General features: G+C 37.8%; 1 protein-coding gene across 2 annotated transcripts in view; it reads left to right on the top strand.

Annotated features, from left to right (window-relative positions):
* The window catches only part of LOC106871860 (uncharacterized), a 42051-nt gene that overhangs the window by 14399 nt on the left and 6426 nt on the right, over nt 1–21226 (top strand). The window contains exon 4 of one of the 2 annotated variants that reach the window (XM_014918597.3): nt 11917–11979. The exons of the other annotated variant lie outside the window; for it this stretch is intronic. Within the exon in view, the coding sequence (XP_014774083.1) occupies nt 11917–11974 (58 nt within the window). The 3' untranslated portion in view covers nt 11975–11979. The remainder of the gene's footprint in view (nt 1–11916; nt 11980–21226) is intronic. 2 annotated transcript variants of the gene reach the window in all.

Here is a 21226-nt window from a genome sequence, read left to right as displayed (position 1 = left end):
ATAAATACATGGCAGGTATACATAATACTGAAGCACGCATAAATTAAACACATGTAGACAAATATATTAATATATCAAATTTTTTAAAATAATAAAAACATGCAATCAATGAAGAAACAAAAGAAACAGTAAGATGTTGATTTTATTAGCTGTTTCTGTTTATTTAGAAACCTACAATGAACAGGTCAGACGCTAAACTATAAATTTCTCAAAGTACTGCCTTAAAGTTGACACCGCACCGCCAAACGCTGAAAATTTCTGTGTTGCTTTGGCTTAAAATATCCAGTTTTTTCGATGTTTAAACCTCTGACTTTTATCTCCATTTTTTTTTTCTCCACAACATCATATCTTCGTAGAAATGAGACTGGAAGGCTACATTATTATAGCCGATTTTCAGATTTTTTACTTCCTTTTAAAAAAAATGCATATTTCGCGAATGAAAAAAACTAGATCCCATTTGACTTCAACGTGTTTGAACCAATACGAAGTCTTTTCTCTAAACATGACTGTAGAAAGAAATTTTGGTCACCTAAGTTTCTTCGGCGGACACAGGTATTAAGAAAGACAAATGGTTACAGCCAAGATTCAGATGCTCCATCTTTACTACTTGACAGTAGTCAAAATACTTTCTCGCGAACAAATAGAACCAGACATATATGAAGTAGAGGAATGAAATTATCTAATATCGTGATGATAGGATATTGACCTTTTGCATACTCGTAAGACAAAATTTTTATATAGTAGTGGTGAATGAATTATTGAATCATACCAACAACTGTTAGATTCATGATACATCGACTCTGATGCAAAGTCAAACAGCTGAATTTTTTAAATGTAATATGTGTATGGGTGTGCGTGCGTGTGTGGGGGGGGAGCGCACGTGTGTGCGTATCTATACTGAATAATCTTATCGTTAAAGGCGCGAAATTGCTATGGTTTTAGGATGATAACTGATGAGGTATGCGCAGAGCATGTCCATATACGGTGTGTGATTTTTCTCGTGTGTCTTTTGTCGTTCTTGTTCACATCTTATATTTGATTTTCCCATGTTCTATTGTCATCCTTCTGTACAATTTTAAAAATAATCTACCCCACTTTTTGTTCCTACTCAGTAGTATCCCATACAGTGGGTAATATTTGATGCAACGTTTCTCTCTCTCTCTCTCTCTCTCTCTCTCTCTCTCTCTCTCTCTCTCTCCCTCTCCCACGCTTTCTCTCTTTCTTTTCCGTCTTTCTTTTCCTCTCTGCTGCGTTTTTGTCTACCCCTTTCTCTTAACTGTTCTACTTCCTTCTCTCTTGTTCTAGGCACCATTCCTTTATTCCCTTTCTTTCTCTCTGCAATCTCTTCAATTTATATCTGCACCCTTTCTTCCTTTGCTTTGCTTCCATCTCTTCCCATGCCTTTTTCTCTTCCCTTCACTAACTATTTTCTCTCTCCTTCTTATTGCGAAACAACGCGATTATCTCGTTTCTTCTTTCACCCTTCCTTTTCGTGCTTGACTGCTGATCTGTTCAGTTATGCTCTCTTGGGTTTCCGCCTTAGCATTTACTTCAAACTCGAGTTCGTATATTTTTCCACTCTTTGTTCTACCGTTCTTTCTATTTTTTCATCCTTCTACCTTTTTTTCTATCTTTCCATCACTCTACTTTCCTTTTCAAGTCCTACACTACGTCATCTTCCATGAAGCGTTACTGTTACACATGTCTTGTCTTAGTGCTGTTTCTTAGCCGTAAGACCTTTATTTATATTCTTTTCATTTATTCTTTTATTTGTTTCTGTCATCTGACTGCGGCCATGCTGGAGCACCGCCTTTAGTCGAACAAATTCACCCCAGGACTTATTCTTTTATAAGCCTGGTAATATTCTATCCGTCTCTTTTGCCGAACCGCTAAGTTACAGGGACGTAACCACACCAACATCGGTTGTCAAGCGATGGTGAGGAGACAAACATATATACACACACACAAACAAACACACACGCGCACACACACACGTACACACACAAACATATATATATATATATACATATATATACGACGGGCTTCTTTCAGTTTCTGTCTACCAAATCCACTCACGAGGCTATAATAGAAGACACTTGCCCAAGGTAGCACGCAGTGGGACTGAACCCGGAACCATGTGGTTGGTAAGCAAGCTACTTACCACACACCCACTCCCACGCCTATGTATATATATTTACATATGTACCAACTACTTGTGTCGTTTTTCATTATGTCACCCTTTCTTTATTTTTTTCGTCACCGTTCTTTACGTTCGCTCACTTAATCCCAGCGGCTCTTTGCTACTGACGCCACCAAAATGAACAATCTTATCGTTGAAGGTGTGAAATTGTTATGAATTTTGAACGATAACTGGAGAGGAACGAGCAAGTTTCCATCTTGTGTGTGTGATTTTTCCAGGTGTTCCATTGTTGTTCTCTACCGCTACCGAGATTGCGTCACTGCCTCGTTCAGACGACGGTGTCATAGCTTCGTCCGTCTTCTCCTTCCAATGACCACCTCTGTCTCCGCCGGCCAGCATGCTATAGGAACTCGCAGTTCGTTGCTGCCCCTCGTCTGATGTCGCCTCGGGAACGTCAGTGGTTGTGCTCGTGCTCTTCGCGATCAATCGCTCGCTTTTTTTTTACATGACCGGGTCCTCGACGGAAAACAACGTGTGTCGATCGCAGATAATACCAGCATGAGCATCGACGTTCCCTGGACGGCATCGACTGACGGGACAACAACGAATTCGAGCTTCCGTAAAGTATGTGCATTTTTACATGAATTCTCAAATGTGAAATATGCAGGTGTGTGTGTGTGTGTGTGTGTGTGTGTGCGTGTGCGTGTGCGTGTGTGTGTGTGTGTGTTTGTGTGTGCGTGTGTGCACGTGTATACGTAGGCATGGTAATTCATGTCTTGCTTTTCGAATTTCACGTTATAGATCATGACATCAGACTCGAACTGCAATATAGGTAATCCACTTTGTCGGAATATAGATTAACCATATATATATATATATATGTGTGTGTGTATGTGTGTGTGTGTGTGCGTATGCATTGTACTAATCCATTATCGGTTGCATTACAAAAAACGTATTCAATCGAGTGGGCACACCATTGAAGCCCGCCGGGTCTTTGTACTATCCGGGCATCAAACTCATATTTATATAATGATATATCTATTTCTGTTTATCGTATTTTCTCTATTTATCTATCTATCCTTATATATATATATATATACATATATATATATATATATATATACATGCACACACACATATATATATATATACACATATATATATATATATATATATATATATATATATATATATATATGTATATATATATATAGAAATATTACATTTCTAAATCCTTCAGAGAGATTTATACAGTAACAGCACGATGAGGTGATGTTATGTTGCCAACTTAATATGGCAGTCCCAGGAAAGGGAAGAATGCTACTGCTATTTAGCCCCTACTGCTATTTAGCCCACATTTTCTGTGTCCTTGTGTTTCCAAAGGTGGAGATAAGCACCTCCACCCAGCAAAGCCACCATCTAGAGACTAGTTTCAGAGTCATTGCTCATCATCAGTCTGGAGTAGCATGGCTTGCTAGCTGTCGATGCTTATTCGCCTTTGAAAACATATATTTCAAGTGTAATATATTCACTGATTTCGAAAATAGAGTGGAGGTGCTCATCTCACTCTTTGAAAACATAAGAACACAGGAAATGTGTCAAGTCCAACTGGAAACGGTGTTTCCTATGGCTAAATAGCATTAGCATTCTTTCTGTTCATAGGACTGCCACATTAAGTTGGCAACATAGCATCACTTTAGATTTAGAAATGCAATATTTCTATTTTCGAAATCAGTGAATGTATTTCACTTGAAATATATATATTTTCAAAGACAAATAAGCAAATAAGCATCGACAGCTAGCAAGCCATGCTACTACAGATTGATAATGAGCAATGACTCTGAAACTAGTCTCTGTATGCTGGCTTTACTGGGTGGAGGTTCTTATCTCCACCTTTGAAAACATAAGGACACAGAAAATGTGTCAAGGCCAACTGGAAACGGTGTTCTTAGGGCTAAATAGCAGTAGCATTCTTCCCTTTCATGGGACTGCCACATTAAGTTGGCAACACATCCGTTGTTAATGTCCTGATATTTGTATTTGTGTACCATTTCTACGTTTTTTTTCCGTCCTTGTTTTCGAATATATAATCGCTGCTTTCTTCCAAGGAATCTAATGGTCGTAGCTTAGCTTTTCCTTGAGGCTGGCCAGATTAGAGCAATCTCGAGTATAACGAGCCGAAATTGCAAAGATAATCTGGAACTCGACTGAGGAAAGAAAACTTCGAATGACCCGACCTTGGTTTCTTTGTATCGTCTGTCTGGATGTTTTGTTGTCCCTTTTTTGTATCACCTAACTGCCTGGATGTTTTGCGTTTTTGCCCCATTTTTTGTATTTTTTATACATAAATGTATACATACATATATATATATATATATATATATATATATATATATATATATATATATATATCTGTGTGTGTGTGTGTGTGTGTGTGTGTGTGTGTGTGTGTGTGTGGACGAAATGCTTACCGGTATTTCGCCCGTAGCTACGTTCTGAGTTCAAATTCCTCCGTGGTCGACATTGCCTGCCAAACTTTCGGGGTCGATAAAATAAGTACCAGTTGAACACTGGGGTCGTTGTAATCGATTCATCCCTCTCTCAAAATTGCTGCCCTTGTGGCAAAATTTGAAACACTTATTATGATAATTATTATTATTATTATGAAGAAGAAGAAGAAGAAGAAGAAAGGCGGTGAGCTGGCAGAATCGTTAGCACACCGGTCTTTCGCCCGGCGTCCTTAGCAGAATTTTGCCTGTCGCTACGTTCTGAGTTCAAATTTCGCCGAGGTCGGCTTTGCCTTTCATCCTTTCGCGGTCGATAAATTAAGTACCAGTCAAGCACTGGGGTCGATGTAATCGACTAACCCTCCCCCAAAACTTCAGTCCTTGTGTCTATAATAGAAATCATTATTATTGTTATGAAGGTGTTGAGCTGGCAGAATCGTTGTCACGCCAGACAAGATGGTTAGCGGCATTTCATCTGACTCGATGTTCTGAATTCAAATTCTACCGAGGTTGATTTTGTTTTTCATTCTTTCGGGGCCCGATAAAATAAGCACTAGCTTTGATGTAATCGACTAGCCTCCTCCCCTAAAATATCAGGCTTTGTGCCTGTAGAAGAAAGGATTATTATTATTATTATTATTATTATTAATTTTATTATTATTATTATTATTATTATTATTATTATTATTATTATTCAGTAGTTTTATTTTTATAACGTGCTTTCACTTCACTACCGAGCGCAGCTCTGTGTGCCTTGGGTACGTGCTGTGGTTTGCTGTGATGCTCTTATGGTTACTGTATTGAAAGTGTTTTGCGTAGGATGTGTGCAGTGCCCAGTAGTGCAATTTTCTGTATGTTATATATATTTGTAAGTCCTGGTGTTTTTGTTATGTATTTGTCTGAATATTTTTTATTATACCTAAGGCACCTACTATGATAGGAATTGTTTCTGTTTTTAGATTCCATATTCGAGTTACCTCTATATCCAGGTCTTTGTATTTTGAAAGTTTCTCCATTTCTTTTAGGGAAACGTTGTCATTATTATTATTATTATTATTATTATCATTATTATTATTATTATGTGTGTGTGTGTGTGTGTGTGAGAGAGAGAGAGAGAGAGAGAGAGTGTGTGTGTGTGTGTGTGTGTGTGTGTGTGTGTGTGTATGCGTGTGTGTGTGTGTGTTACTCAGGGTATTTGAACATCTCAGAAATTGGGCTGGTTAATGGAACAGATTCCTTTCGTGATTAATTTTCATCGTCTGATGCATGATTCCATTTACTTCTTGTATTCCTTCTGTATGAAATGAGAAACTGCATAAAGAATTACGTGGAGTGAATGAAATATGTCTCCTTCCTGTTTTCGCGCTTCTGCATACATATACGTGCAGATATTTACACGCACATTCATAAATATGACTGCATAATTACATACATTAACTCGTTCACAAATATGCCTAAAAACAAGGTGAAGAAACGAAAATAATTTAATGCATATATGTAATTTTATATGTACCCTCAGATGTGAAATTTGCGGGTATATACTTATGCGTGTGTGTGAGTCTATGTGTGTACGTAGGTACAAACAAGAAATTCAAAACTCTACTCAATAAAAGAGATGAGAATTTTTATGATAATTGCAGCTGGTAATTTACGTCTTGCTTTTCGAATTTCATGTCATGATTGGTGACATTAGATTCGAGTGTGTGTGAAATTTGTGGATAGTTGGTGGAATGGAAAGAGGAGAAAAGAAAGCGGGGGTAGGGGGAATATAGAGAAAATGTAAAGGCTGGATGGGAAGTTGTTGACGCTTATATGCTGGTTAACTTTTGAATTCAACTGAAGGTTAATGATAAATCTGTAAGGTTGTACATTGTGCGGTCGAGTGTTCAGATTCATTGTAGTCAAACACGCGAAATTTCGAATAGTGTTAGTTCGCTTTCACACCGATGGCCTGTTTATACAAAGAATATTGTGAGTTGTGATGAATGATGTAAATTGCATGTTCAGATGTTCAAGTAAGACGAAATTTTAGGTGCTCAAGTAAAACGAAATTTTAAAAGCTTGAATGTTGCGAACAGTATGAGCATACATTAGAGCACTATTAATATTGTCATTGTGGAGGCGCAATGGCCCAGTGGTTAGGGTAGCGGACTCGCGGTCATAGGATCGTGGTTTCGATTCCCAGACCGGGCGTTGTGAGTGTTTTTTGAGCGAAAACACCTAAAGCTCCACGAGGATCCGGCAGGGGATGGTGGCGAATCCTGCTGCACTCTTTCACCACTCTTTCACTCTTACTTCCTGTTTCAGTTGTGCCTGTAATTCAAAGGGTCAGCCTTGTCACACTGTTTCACGCTGAATCTCCCCGAGAACTACGTTAAGGGTACACGTGGCTGTGGAGTGCTCATTCACTTGCACGTTAATTTCACGAGCAGGCTCTTCCGTTGATCGGATCAATTGGAACCCTCGACGTCGTAAGCGACGGAGTGCCAACAACAACAAATATTATCATTAAAAAATTTTTTTTTCGCTTAGTCAAAATTTTACATTGAAAAGATTGTCAACAGAAATAAATATTACAGCAAATATCATACAGTTATGAGGACTATTTGGGGATTAAAATTTAAAGATTGACATCACAAGACTTGCGCGTTCATGAAGCTATACAATAGTAAATGCGTAAATGTATATATAGAATTAAAACTTTCTTTAATTATGCGTTATAAAATTGACTTTGGAAACAGGAACGGTTACAAAGATTATGAATTTATGTAAGTTATAAAATTATTGGTATGTCTGTGAGAATCAGATAGAGGGTTAAGAATCAAGAGGATGTGATTGAAGATCAAAACGAAATTAAAAATTGAGTGTTCTGTACAATGCGTCCACAAAGTTGAGTAGCTGTAAATATGTATACGTGTACAGATTTGGAAAATATTACTTTTTCAGTTGAATTCAACGATGGATTTTAAAATGATCACGCCAGTGTTCGTGTCTGTTATACACGTTCGAGTGAAAATTTAAAATGTTACGGGTGGTATGCATTCAACCTACTGGAACAATTATCGATCGATACGATGTGTGTGTGTGTGTGTGTGTGTGTGTGTGTGTGTGTGTGTGTGTGTGTGTGTGTGTGTGTGTGTGTGTTAACTGTATTCGCTGGAGGCTGGTTAAACAGAATGTGGATTGTTTACGGGGCGTCATGATTTACTTTCCAGGCTTTTGTCGTAATTGCTAGATTCGATTAGGTTGCGTTTGTTTATAATTTTTGAAGGCGGTGTCCCTGCATGGCCGCAGTCTAATGACAGAAACAAGTAAAAGATAAAAGATACAAGGTGGTATCAAAAAGTTCCTGGACTAGTTCTATAGCGCGCGAACAGATGGCAGCACACATCTGAGCGCGAAGAATTGAATTCTTCACGGCGACAATGCGCCCTGTCACCAATCTCTCCTCACTTGTGAATTTCTCATCAAAAGCAACATGGTAACGCTTCTGCACTCGCCCTCTTCGCTAGATTTAGCACCTGCGGACTTCCATTTCTTCCCCAAGACGAAAAGACAGCTCAAAGGTCACCGATTTAACACTGTTATCGAGATCCAGTGCGAATCGCAGAAGGTCCTCAACTGGCTAACGGAAAACGACTTCCATGAAGGATTCCGAAAGTGGGAGGAACGTTAGGCCGGTGTATTGCTGCACAATTTCGAAGGAGATGATGTTAAAACTTTGATAAATAAGTTTTTTTTTATATTAAGCATAACTAGTCAAGGAAATTCTTGATATTACCTCGTATGTCTGTTCTCGTGCAAGCGCACAAAACCTCGTTATTGGTGTGTTGCCCACTTTCGTCTTGAAGGAGTATTGCAACCTTCTCCGCTAAAAGAATCAGCGCTTAACGTTAGGTCGCGCATTTCCTTGTTTATAGACGAGCACGAAATTTAACAAGGTACAATTTAAAACTGTCATCCTAACTCCCAGAATTCATTGCACATTAACATCTCACCTGATCACGTACAATTGAACATGTATACATACACTCTTACAAACACAGAACTTCATGTGACTTACATCACATGATTAATTTGATTTTCATCCATCATCTAGCACTTAATTTATCTCCTTCCCATAGATACACAATAGAGCTTATTATAGTTTTGCATGAAAGACCCCTAGATCTGTTCGCCCTTGTTTTCGTCGTCGTCACTGTTGCTGTGGTCCAAATATTTCTGGAAGTACATCGGCTTTCTATTGTATTATCAAGGACGGAATCTCAAAATCAGCTATAGAGTGTGTGTTGGTAATAGATGGACTTCCTGACCAGCGGAACCTGTGTCACAAGAAGCGAAAAAGCATGCGCTCCAGTCTTTTTAGACGTTGCATGGGCAAGTTCAGCGATCATGCAATAGTATATTACCGATTCAATGTATGACAATGCATGTAATTACTACTTACATCCGACCTTACAGAGACAGCTTCCCTGAGGCCCATTTCTGAGTAAGATTGGCTCCTCTGCTCATGACTTCTTCCCATTTCCTTTCTACATCAAAGTTTGGTCCGAACCTGATTCCAAGAACTTTCACTGCGTCTTCAATCTATCGTCATACATAACCGCTGGTCTCATGAGATACTTAGTTGCCTTGTGAAATGCTTAATTGCAAGCCTAACGGCTTGTTCTGTTTTATGTGTGTTCCTTTCAGTATAGTATCGATCGCTTCTATATCCGAAGTGTTCGACACCATAACAATGACATGACAGTTGTCTCAATCGGGACAGCCCTCAAACTCTCCATCATTCACAACAAAGGCTCCAGAGCCAAAATATACAGAAGAGAAAAAGGAAACACATGTCGGACCGAATGCCCGATGTTAAATGGTTCCGAAAGGCGGCTGTGAAATTTGGCCATTGGACAGATACCGCCGTACTTTATGGCGAGGCACCCTCTGAATACGGAACCGCAATCAATAGCTTTTATAAGTCACCAGATAGCGATGGTTCACCCTATAGGATGCTTTGAACTGATCTAGACTGACCAGCAGCCCGCCAAAATCAATTATTCTGGCCTGATCCCTACGAGGAGGTACATTGGTGACCCTGACCTTGGACACATGATATCTTATGTATATGGATATCAAACAAAACAGCTAGGACTTTCAAGTGAAATGATCACTACCTTCCCTTGTTGCATTTCCCTGAATATACACACCAAGGAAGGCTTCAACTCTTTTAGGCATTTCTCAATTTCCGCTGGGGATGGCTCTTGTGACACCCACTCTATGCGATCAATGCAGTTGTAAATAATGGTCTTTTTAGTGAACATAATGTCCTCTTCTTAGATCAACAACACTCAAGGGAGAACGATACCATTCATATAATATTTGTAATTGTCTCAGCTTTTCCTTCGAGTAACTGTGATATCTACTGGTTTGTGAAATGAGTGAAGGATGTTTTTTTACCTTTATCGATTTGCTGTCATTAGTGTTGCTAATGTTATTGCTTTTGTCGATTCAAGAGCCCCGGGCCAAAAGTCCTTCGGAACAGACTAGCCACTTGATTTTCGCCGATGGCCGAAGATGGGGCAAGGCATGACAGATGGTAAAAGATGGTGAGATGATGATGGAGTCATTTGCAACCATTCCCAGCCGTTCAAATATAGCTTCCTCTCGGTCTATTTCTGAGTGAGACTGGTCACCCTACTCGTCCCAGTTCACCACCTGGAAATGTGGAGCAAATCAGACCCCGAACAATTTAAAAGTCAGTCCGTCTGAGACTTGGCTCACTCGTGAAATATAACGAAAATTCATACATCATTATAATATAACACACACGCTCACGTGCACACATACACGCACACCTGTTGGCCCAAATACATACAAGGCATCTATGATCGCACGCATGATCCCTAAGACACTCAGACATCCATACTCAGTCATACGTGCACAAACGCACCACACACAAAGGTTACGCATACAGGCACCGGTACCTATACGTATATACTCCTGCTCACATGCTCACACATTCACAGATACGTACACTATGAAAGTATATGGAGGAATAAGGATGGTTCAACACATGTAGAAGCACCTGTGTGCATACACACGCACACATATTTAAAAGAAGTCGAACACACACACGCACGCACACACACACACACACACACACACACACACACACACACACACACACACACACACACACACACACACACACACACACACACACACTAACTCACTATCTTACTCCTCACTCACTTACACACCCACACACACCGACCGCAAAGAGAGCAGTCATGTTATCGGTTCAGAGATGCAAAGGTAATGGGACTATAAAAATGATAGCGAAAAGAATTGTAGCAAAAACATAAAAAGGAAAGAAAAAGATGGAAAATAGGATTGGAATAGTTAAATGGTATCAATAAAAATTAAATAAGTTAGTGAATTATTTATCAAATCCTCATCAACTTTTTCAAATTTCATTTCAAGAAGAAGGTAAAAAGGGAGAAGACGCTGCTTTCCCCAGTAAATTTTTTGATCGTTTTGGAAACTGAGGGAGAGTAGCAAATTAGTGCGTACGAATGGGCCTTCAAGGACAAGGTCATTGAGGTTTTATGGGGGTTTTCTTTGGTATATTTATGTTTTGTTGGGTAATGTTTACGGGTCAAATTTATGAAATTCTTGGCAAATTTGATTTCACATTGAAGTTGTGCGTACGTTTCAATAAAATTACATTACAGTGGTTAATTTTGAATTTGTTAGCTGAGTGTAAGTCAAGTTTGGGGATAAAAAATATTTTATCTACATTCACTGTTCTCCAGCACCACTTTGCAGAGCTTTACAGCTCCATCGAATATTCTTTTTTCTAAATAGATGATGGCGTGTTTTTGACCAATGTTGCTGACAAAGTTCTTAAAATGTGATGAAGTTTCTGAAAATGATCCTTCGTGTTGTCTTCTGTATGGTTTGTATTTGTATGTAAGATCTAAGGTGATGTTTAGAAAATTCCGTGCTGTTATATTGGTCGCGGTAGTAATATTAAGTCCTACTAATTACGTCTTTCTGTTTCTAGGTTTTAGGTATTAAGCTCAGATATAAACTTTTCCTAGGAAGAATAATCGAACCAATTTATCGATCTCTGTTCTGACAGTATAGTCCATTGTGAGTCTAAATGGACCATTATTGAGTTTCATCCTTGCAGAGTCCCTATAGAAATTCGTGGCTTTCTGGCATAAATAATTGTATCGAGATTGCAATTGTAAATACCACAATGTGTCATTCCAGATTCCAGGGACTTAGTGAAGAAATCTGGAAATTGGCGGCTAGGATTCCAGAATATTGAACTGGGTAAATTTGCATCTACTTTCATTTCTAATGTTGTTAAACCATTTAACTATTGTACTGGCATTATTTCATTGTCAAAATCTCATGCCATTAATGCAGCTTTGTATGCCTTTGGCAACCTTTCACGCATAATCCTTATTCAGATTTACAAACCTGTATTTAGAATTTGTGGCGAAATTGTTAAGGTCTCCAAACGTTGTGGGTTTATGTAAGGTTCACGTTTGATTAATCCGTGCATTTTCTGTGCTAGTATGTGTCATGGATGCTTTTGCTTTATAATCACCATTATTGTTGGTGTTTTTGTTAGTTTTCTTGTATTTTTATGATATTATTTATTAAATGTATATTTCGTGTTTTGTATAGTTTGAGTAATCTTTTCTTGACTAATCTTAAAATTATGTAGATTTATTAGAGTTCCTAACAGTCCTAATACCAGGTTTCAATTTACAGTGGAAAATATTACTGCATTTTTAAAACTGTCCTGCATTTGTTAATTTTCGAGTCCTTTGATCTGGATTCGGCAGTTCCGGATTTTTATTTCAAATGTGTCATTCGGTAGAGTTACATGGATAATCACGGAAAACTGTGCTTTCCATGGCATTCTGTTAAGTTTTCCTTTTTATTGATCAACCACTTTATGTAAAATCTTTGTTGTATAGAGATATCTTTCATCCAGTACGGGAGAGTATGTACTTCGAAGAAAATTATATTTAGTTCGTCGTGTGTTTGTTGGCGACGCTGTATGTGGTAAAACTACGAACTGAGAGCTATCAAGACAAAGTAAATAAACAAGTGCACTCGGAAAACCGAAGGTTCGTAGATCACCATCTTGTAAGTAAGATTTATTCGAATATATATGTGTGTGTGTGTGAAGAGAGAGAGAGGGGGAGGGGGATAAACAGACAGAGAGAGATAGCTTTATAAGGCAGGTGTGTATGTATAATACTTATGTTTCTTTATTCTCCGGAGTCTCTTGTCGTTTCACCAAATGAGGATTTAGCAGGACACGGCTGCATAGTATGCTTAGCTCAATGTTTCGTCGTTTCATCTTATGTGGGAATTCAGGCCTCGCCAAAATCTGCGTATCCGGTTGCAGACGTTGCATCAGTGGTCTCCATCATTTGGGGTAAATCTGTCCGAAACTTGCCGTATGACTGAGGAATATATTGCAAACAAGATGGTAGTGGTAGTGAGCGGGGGTGCATTACAGACTCCTGTTTGGCTCCATTCTTTACAGGGAAAGTATCAGAAGCTGAACTGTCTTCCATCACAGAGGCTACCATACCCTTGTAAAATAAGCTTATTACTCTGACCATTTCGTAGGGGAGAACAATAAAACTTATGCAGACATTTCCAGTGGACATCACAGTTAGCCATATCAAAGGCTTTTTTTAAAATTAACAAAGTACAAATACAATTCCTGGTTCTGCTCTCTGGACATCTCCGGACCTGGTGTGAAGTGAATATCATCTCAATTGTTCCTCGACAACCACGGAATCTGCATTGAGTTTGTATCCACTCGGTGAAGAATAATCCTGTTGAACATAAATCTGTCAAATATTTTATCGACAGTGGAAAGGAGTAATAGGCCTCGATGTTTGTCGCAACAGTAGTTGGTACCTTTTCGTTTGTATAGATGTACTCTAGAGGCATCTTTGTACTCATGTGGAGCAACCCCTCGGTTCCATATGTTCTTGAAAAGCATGGTGAATTTTTTAACTAGTTAGGCCTCTCCATACTTGTAGACCTCGCTTGGAATGCTGCCAGAGCCTGGTAGCTTCTCGATAGATAGCAGCTTTATGGCTTTTATCACTTCTGACAGATATGGTTCCAGATCAAGCTGGTCTAAGGTAGTATGTTGTTTGAAGGAATCAATGGCCTCTTTGTTCACTGTTGACACTGGATTTTGGACTGTGCTGAAGTGCTCTGCTCAACGAGAGAGGATATCATTCTTGTCTGTAAGAAGCTAGATGCTATCTGATGTGAGAATAGGTGCCCTGAGGCACTCAGAGAAGTTCTTCATATCATGCTTGTCAACAAATGCTTGTAGTTCAGATGTTCCATTATAGGTTCTTCATGAATCTCAGTCTGGTCTTTCGATGTTTAACACTATTCTATACACTTCCTACCGAACAACGCAATCTTGAACGCAACGATTTTCTAACATCGCCCTCAACTATGGAAGTATATGGAACCTATAATATGGAATGTAAATACTTTCCTAATTGAACATATCCGTTTCTTAAAATCTTTCACCAACGAATGTCAAGATTAGATTTACAAAATAATCAATAAGTATAATACAAAAAAAAATTAGTATGGAGCTGGACACCACTCACATATAAGGATTGACATCATGCTGAATGCATCCACGCAGTTCGGTCAAATAATTGATTTCGTGTGAACTATTCTGGCTGAAAGATGTGCACTAATAAAGTTGCTTGTGTCATGTTATTCTAAGTATATTATTGACGTTGATATATAAGCATGTACCGAAAGAAAGCTCTCAAGATTGACAGTGTTTAAAGAACGGAAGTGTTCGCTTAGGAAATCATTTCCATTCTCCATTAATTATCCACTGATAAGATTGACGTCTTAAAATATAAGACCAATCAGAAGTGTATGTCCTTTCGTCATCTTAGGTGTTGTCTATTCTTCCATCAGTCGCGTATCTATTGATAAAGCAATCACCTGAAGGTATGCCTGATATGAGAAAAGAAAAACATTTTGAATTTTTAAACGATACTATACACATCCTCTTACACGCCAAGTCAATTACTTATCGAATTTTTCATTTAGTTGTAAATTGTATTCATACACACGCACACACATTCATTATAGACGCTTACATATGCATACACACAAATACACACATACGTACAAACATACAAACATACATACATACGTACGTACGTATGTATGGGTGTATGTATGTATGTATGTATGTATGTATGTATAAATATATAATATGATATAATATACATATATAATATAATATACATACATACCTATATCTTACAGTTCTATATTTAAGAGATGAGGAATTATTTACATTATTTACATTTGACGGATATTTGTCCTCATCTTGTTTGTTGTTAACACAACGTTGTGTTAACAACAAACAAGATGAGGACAAATATCCGTCAAATGTAAATAATGTAAATAATATACCTATATCTATCTAATACATAAAATAGAGATGTGTGCGTATTAACTTTTCATGCGAAAACAGTTTCACCAACTACTCCCATACTTGTGATGGATGAATAATTTTAATTTGGACATATAATAGGGTCTTCATTTTAAATTGCATCCCAATTGAAGAATAACTTCAATTTAGAATAACAAATTTCTATACAACATATTTTGCTTTTTCTTTTAATATGTAAGAAAAAATGTCATTCCCGGGCAACGCCAGGTGCCTCTGTTAGTATATATACATACATATATATATATATATATATATATATATATATATATATATATATATATATATATATATATATATATTACGGATATGTACTTGCATAGCAAATGACCTGATCTGAGATCGTGTGCTGGAACGAAAACAATTGCAGCGTGGAAGGTGTTTATAAGCCATTTAAGAAACACACAAAAACCGTTAGATTCACATCAACATTTAAATGCAGCACGGAATTTTGTCAGTGAACAGGTCGTGGTCTCAAAGCGACGAAAATGTTTTGGCAAATTAAATTTAAATACTGAAGTGAATCTAACGGTTTTTGTGTGTTTCTTAAATGGCTTATAAACACCTTTCACGCTGCAATTGTTTTATATATATATATATATATATATATATATATATATATATATATATATATATATATATATAATGTACATACGTACGGACATATGTATGCTTGTATATAAGCATCTAATAATGTATGCGTTTGTGTGTGTTCATTAAACAACTACTACTAAATGGAATCGAGAATTATATGTAGGAACTTATCAGGTTTTCGTTAATATTTTAGATGCTTGTATATTCATAAAAAATGCCTTTGAAGAAAAAATTTAAATTCTACAATGAATTCCCAGGAGTCGAGCACAGTGGATTTGAATCTTCACTGATTAGTAATTCCTAATCTAAATATTTTCAATGGGTAAGGCAGCGACCTGACAGAAACGTTAGCACGCCGGTCGAACTGCTTCGCGGTATAACGGCTCTGTGAATTATCGTGAATTATTGTGAATACTGTTGTGTTACTTTGTGAAAACTGTCTCGGTAAATAATTGTGATTCTTGTTGAATTATTACGGTTACGTTTCACACGAGCTGCTGCATTTTTTCCCAGCTATGGCAAGTAATAGTGTCTCCAGTATGGAGAGCTACGCCAAGGCCACTGCGGTGAGGAAGCCAGTGCTGCTGGAAACCAAGTTAATCAAGTTGGATATGGAGGAGGTGACCAGAAGCAGGAATTTGATAGAAGTTGAGGGAGTCTCATACAAATTGTGTCCCCCAAAAGAGCTAAAGAAAACAAAATTCTGAGGACAGTTGTGTATCGTACACAGGCTGTCGAAACCTGTAAAATTGAAATGGTGACGGAAGAGGAAATCGAGGAGTGTTTGGGTGAAATTGTGAATGAAGCCACATACATCAACAGAGGAAAAAAGTTCGGTACGGTAGAGGTGAGGTTCGCGACTATAGAAGAGGCAACCGAGCATGCAACCAACATTTTAAGAAGTGAAAAAATAGCATTACTACCAAGTTATAGAGGAAGAAAAAGTGTGAAAATACGTATTCCCAGAGTTACACCAGAAATTAAACCAGAGTGGTTGGTTGCAACAATGCTGGCTGCAACCAAGGAGGAGCCGGAATTGGGACCAGTGGCGAAATCAAAAGTGCGCAAATGGTGGAGATTTGGACTCGAAATGTGGCTTTTTGCCACATTCGAGGACATAGAAAGAATTCCCTACCAGATAGAAGTGGAGGATGAGAGAACGTTAAATGTTGTAGTCGAGGGAAGGAAACCAAATTGCTACATATGCGGAGAAAGAGGTCATATGAAGACCAAATGCCCCCTATATGAGTTCACACAGCCACGGCAAGAGAAAGCACAAGCAGATGAGGAAAACATTGTAGACCGCACTGAGGAAATAAAAGAGACAGAAGTGTGAAACAGAGAAAACAAAGGAGAAGAACGAAAATGGAGCTACTAACCCTAAAAAGTGAAGCAAAAATAAGTCAAAGGAACGGTCAACAGAAAACAAAAAAGAGATAGAAAAGCCAGAAACTAATAATGTACAAGAAGAGGAGGAGAGAACGGAGAAAGATGTGAAATACAAGGGGGTTTTGATAAAGTACGAGAATTGCGAGCAGATGGAGAGAAAAGTCGAGAGGTTGGAGGAAATAATAAGAGTGAAAATGCCAAAGAAATGTGCTGAGAAATGCATTTTGATACACGAGGAAAACTACTGGGAGTACATAAAAGAACTTGGTGAAAATATAATAGCGAAACGGGTATGGTTGGTGGAGACCCCCCCCCCCCCAACTAGAACTGATTATTTGCAGTTGATAAGGACAGAAGTAACAATCGTTAATGGGAGAAAGGCAACGCGTGTGTTTGAATTTTTCGAGTTACAAAACCGTTAAAATGTTTACATGACGTTGAACGTAAAAGTAAAAAACTGGATAAATGTAACCACCCGACTTCGGGGATCGAGTGGACATTGCGCCTCATTTTTTTCATTCTTGCATATTATCATTTTATTTTAATTACCCCGATTTTATGTTTGCGTTTTGTACTGTCTTTATGTTTTGTGATGTCTTAAAAATTCTTTGTATAGCCCTTTATGGGTAATAAAGAAATCGGCATTTCATGTATCTTTACATTCTGAGTTCAAATTCCACCGAAGTCGACTCTGACTTTCATCCTTTCGGGGTTGGGCCTCATTCAAAATTTGAAACCAATATTTTCAATGGCTGAATTATGATATTATAATAAAGAATTGTATCTACTTTCAGGATGTAATTGCTTTAACTATCTGAAAATGTTGTAATTGCTTTTACACGTTGCCAAAATCTCGTATTTCAAAATATTTTCATACATATTCAGAACTCTCTAGAAAACAGTTGGAACATTTATAATCTTTCGTTATTATTTATTTGTAATGTTTTCCTGAAGTAGATTGTATGTACAAATTTTCATTGGTTCAAAAAGGCTTCAATCTTGAGATATTAAAAATTAGATATGCGCTTCAATTTAACAAAAATCCTCAAATTGGGGTCAGTCCCTTACTTTGAATGGTCATAAAGTCAGATCCATACATAGGAGCTGAAATATTCCTGGTTGACTACGTAAAAAGACTACTTTATTTAGGAAAATTTTCAGGCAGTCTGAAAGACAGGAATTTCAACCATGTTTCGTGGTCTGCTACCACAACAGCTCCTTTATAGGATCCAGTTAGCTCAAGAGATCATCAGGAGGAACCACGTCCGGTTTCGGCCCCTACTCCTCTACCGTTTTGAAGGAACCTTGGATCTAGGTTAGAAACCGGTTCTTTCTCTATTGTCAAGAAATCTTGAAATAAACTGAATAATGACATACATAAACACATACATTCATAAGTACATACATATGTACATAAAAACATAGATACATCATACATGCATACATATGTACATATATGCATACATACATACATACATGCATACATACTTACTTACATACATACATATACAGATTCAAGCCATCAATGGAACTGTAAAGATATGTAAAACTTTCCAAAAATTAAGCACATAAATACATATGCATGCATCTAGACATGAAAATATATACATAAAAACGCATCCATAAAACAAACATACAAATCTGCGCATACACTAACACCAAATACTGCACACACGCACACGTATGCACAAATACCTAGATGATGTTGATAAAAGTTCCAATGAAGGCGCCTTGAATCTATGTTAGAGTCTGGCTCTTTCTCTATGGACAAGAAATACAGAAATGAAACTGATTGATAACATACATACATACATTAGTATATGTATACATATGTATGTATATATAAACCGCTAATCAACTACAAAAATATTTGGGGAAAATTTTTAACTTCAAGCAATTCTGACAATCTGTTTACATTGGAAAATAACAACACCATGATTAACTTCCTTGATGCAATATTAAACTTACTAAATCGAATTTATTACCTCTTGTATCGCCCAATGAAACCCTCAATTTCACCTACAAATTTTCCAGCTGCTCTATATGTATTATTAAAAATTTAATTCGAATTTTGGCAATGGAGTATATATTCTGATAACTAGGCCCTTGCTAGAAGTGACGTTGTCTACAGGGTATTTTACATACCATTACTTACAACTGAAGAATGAAATAGGAAATGTAAGGTCTACTAGTATATATATATATATATATATATATATATATATATATATATATATATATAGGATATACTTTTCGTAATGAGATAAAAAACCAAGGCTGAGTAGCTTAGTATAACATAGAACATTTATAAAGCGAATGTCTGACATTCGATTTATAAATGTTCTATATTATACTCAGCCTTGGGTTTTTTTATCTCATTACGAAAAGTATATCCTATATTCACACGCTGATTTATGACCTACGTTGGACCCCTTATTCGCATAACTACCGAACCTGGAGCTTAACTGGCGTCTATCCATAGCACTTACTCAGCGTTACCTGAAACCTCTGGGTTTAATTGACACCACTATCGCTCATAACCTATATATATATATATATACACGCTTATATAAAAAAAATGTGAGAGTCACAAAATGGAATTCGCGAGACTTTCTTTTTACTCAGAACCATTATGATCGTTTCGATCCATCAGTCACCGGCACCCCACATGTGAAATGCTGCACAATCAATTGTGTCTTTTCAAGAGTCTTTTCAAAATGAATCTCACTTTTTACTAACCGTTTCACTTATTTCTAAAACAATACATTTTGGTTGGTGTTGCATTTTAGCCATCTTCATAAGGAACTGACATATAATGAAGAAATCCATCCTTCTTTAATACTCTTTTACTCTTTTACTTGTTTCAGTCATTTGACTGCGGCCATGCTGGAGAACCGCCTTTAGTCGAGCAAGTCGACCCCGGGACTTATTCTTTGTAAGCCTGGTACTTATTCTATCGTTCTCTTTTGCCGAACCGCTAAGTGACGGGGACATCAACACACCAGCATCGGTTGTCAAGCAATGCTAGGGGGACAAACACAGACACACAAACACACACACACATATATATATATATATATATATATATACACATATATACGACGGGCTTCTTTCAGTTTCCGTCCACCAAATCCACTCACAAGGCTTTGGTCAGCCTGAGTCTATAATAGAAGACACTTGCCAACATGCCACGCAGTGGGACTGAACCCGGAACCATGTGGTTGGTAAGCAAGCTACTTACCATACAGCCACTCCTGCGCCTATGAGCAATAAATAAGCAATAAAATAAAGTATACAAGGATAAAAGAATAAGGGGTCAAGGAGCCACACATACATACATACATACATACATACATACATACATACATACATACATATGTATGTATGTATGTATGTATGTATGTATGTGTATATATATATATATATACTCATTTACTTTTGTTTTTACATGATTGAACGCAGCGTCTCACAAAAATTGTAAGTAGTTCGTAAACTTATCCTCCGACGCTACTCTATCTCTTTCTCTTTCCTTTCTCCCCCCCCCTCGTTCTTCCTCTGTACTACTACGTATCTCGCCTTACCCCTCTTGTTCTTCCTCTGTACTACTACGTATCTCGCCTTACCCCTCTTGTTCTTCCTCTGTTACTACTACGTATCTCCTTTTCCCCCTCGTATTTCCTCTCTTTCTCTTTTCCTCTCGTTGCTCACCATTCTTCTACTTCCTCCCTCTCTTTCTCCCTCTACCACTCTCTCTCTTCCCTTTACACCGGCATGGTCACATGCTTCCGGTCAATAATCCTTTCCTTCCTTGGCTTTCGCCAAGTAACACACGCTACCACTTTGTCTCTCTCGGTTCCGTGCCTCATCGCGTTCATACACACATAATTTTTCTCGTCTGGCCGTAAAGCCTTCTGTTTGTTTTCCTGTCTTGTTTTTCGTCCGCCACTACATTCCTCCATGGCTAGATTTAATTTGCGTATACAGATTTAATCTGCGATCCATGGGACGAGCCGTTTTAACGTTGCGTCCTGCCCGAAGCTCGTCGAAACGCTGGTGTTA

The sequence above is a fragment of the Octopus bimaculoides genome, chromosome 3, assembly GCF_046866305.1.
Source record: "Octopus bimaculoides isolate indiv1 chromosome 3, ASM4686630v1, whole genome shotgun sequence".
NCBI classification, from domain to species: Eukaryota; Metazoa; Mollusca; class Cephalopoda; order Octopoda; family Octopodidae; genus Octopus; species Octopus bimaculoides.
This window is presented reverse-complemented; position numbering and strand designations above follow the sequence as displayed.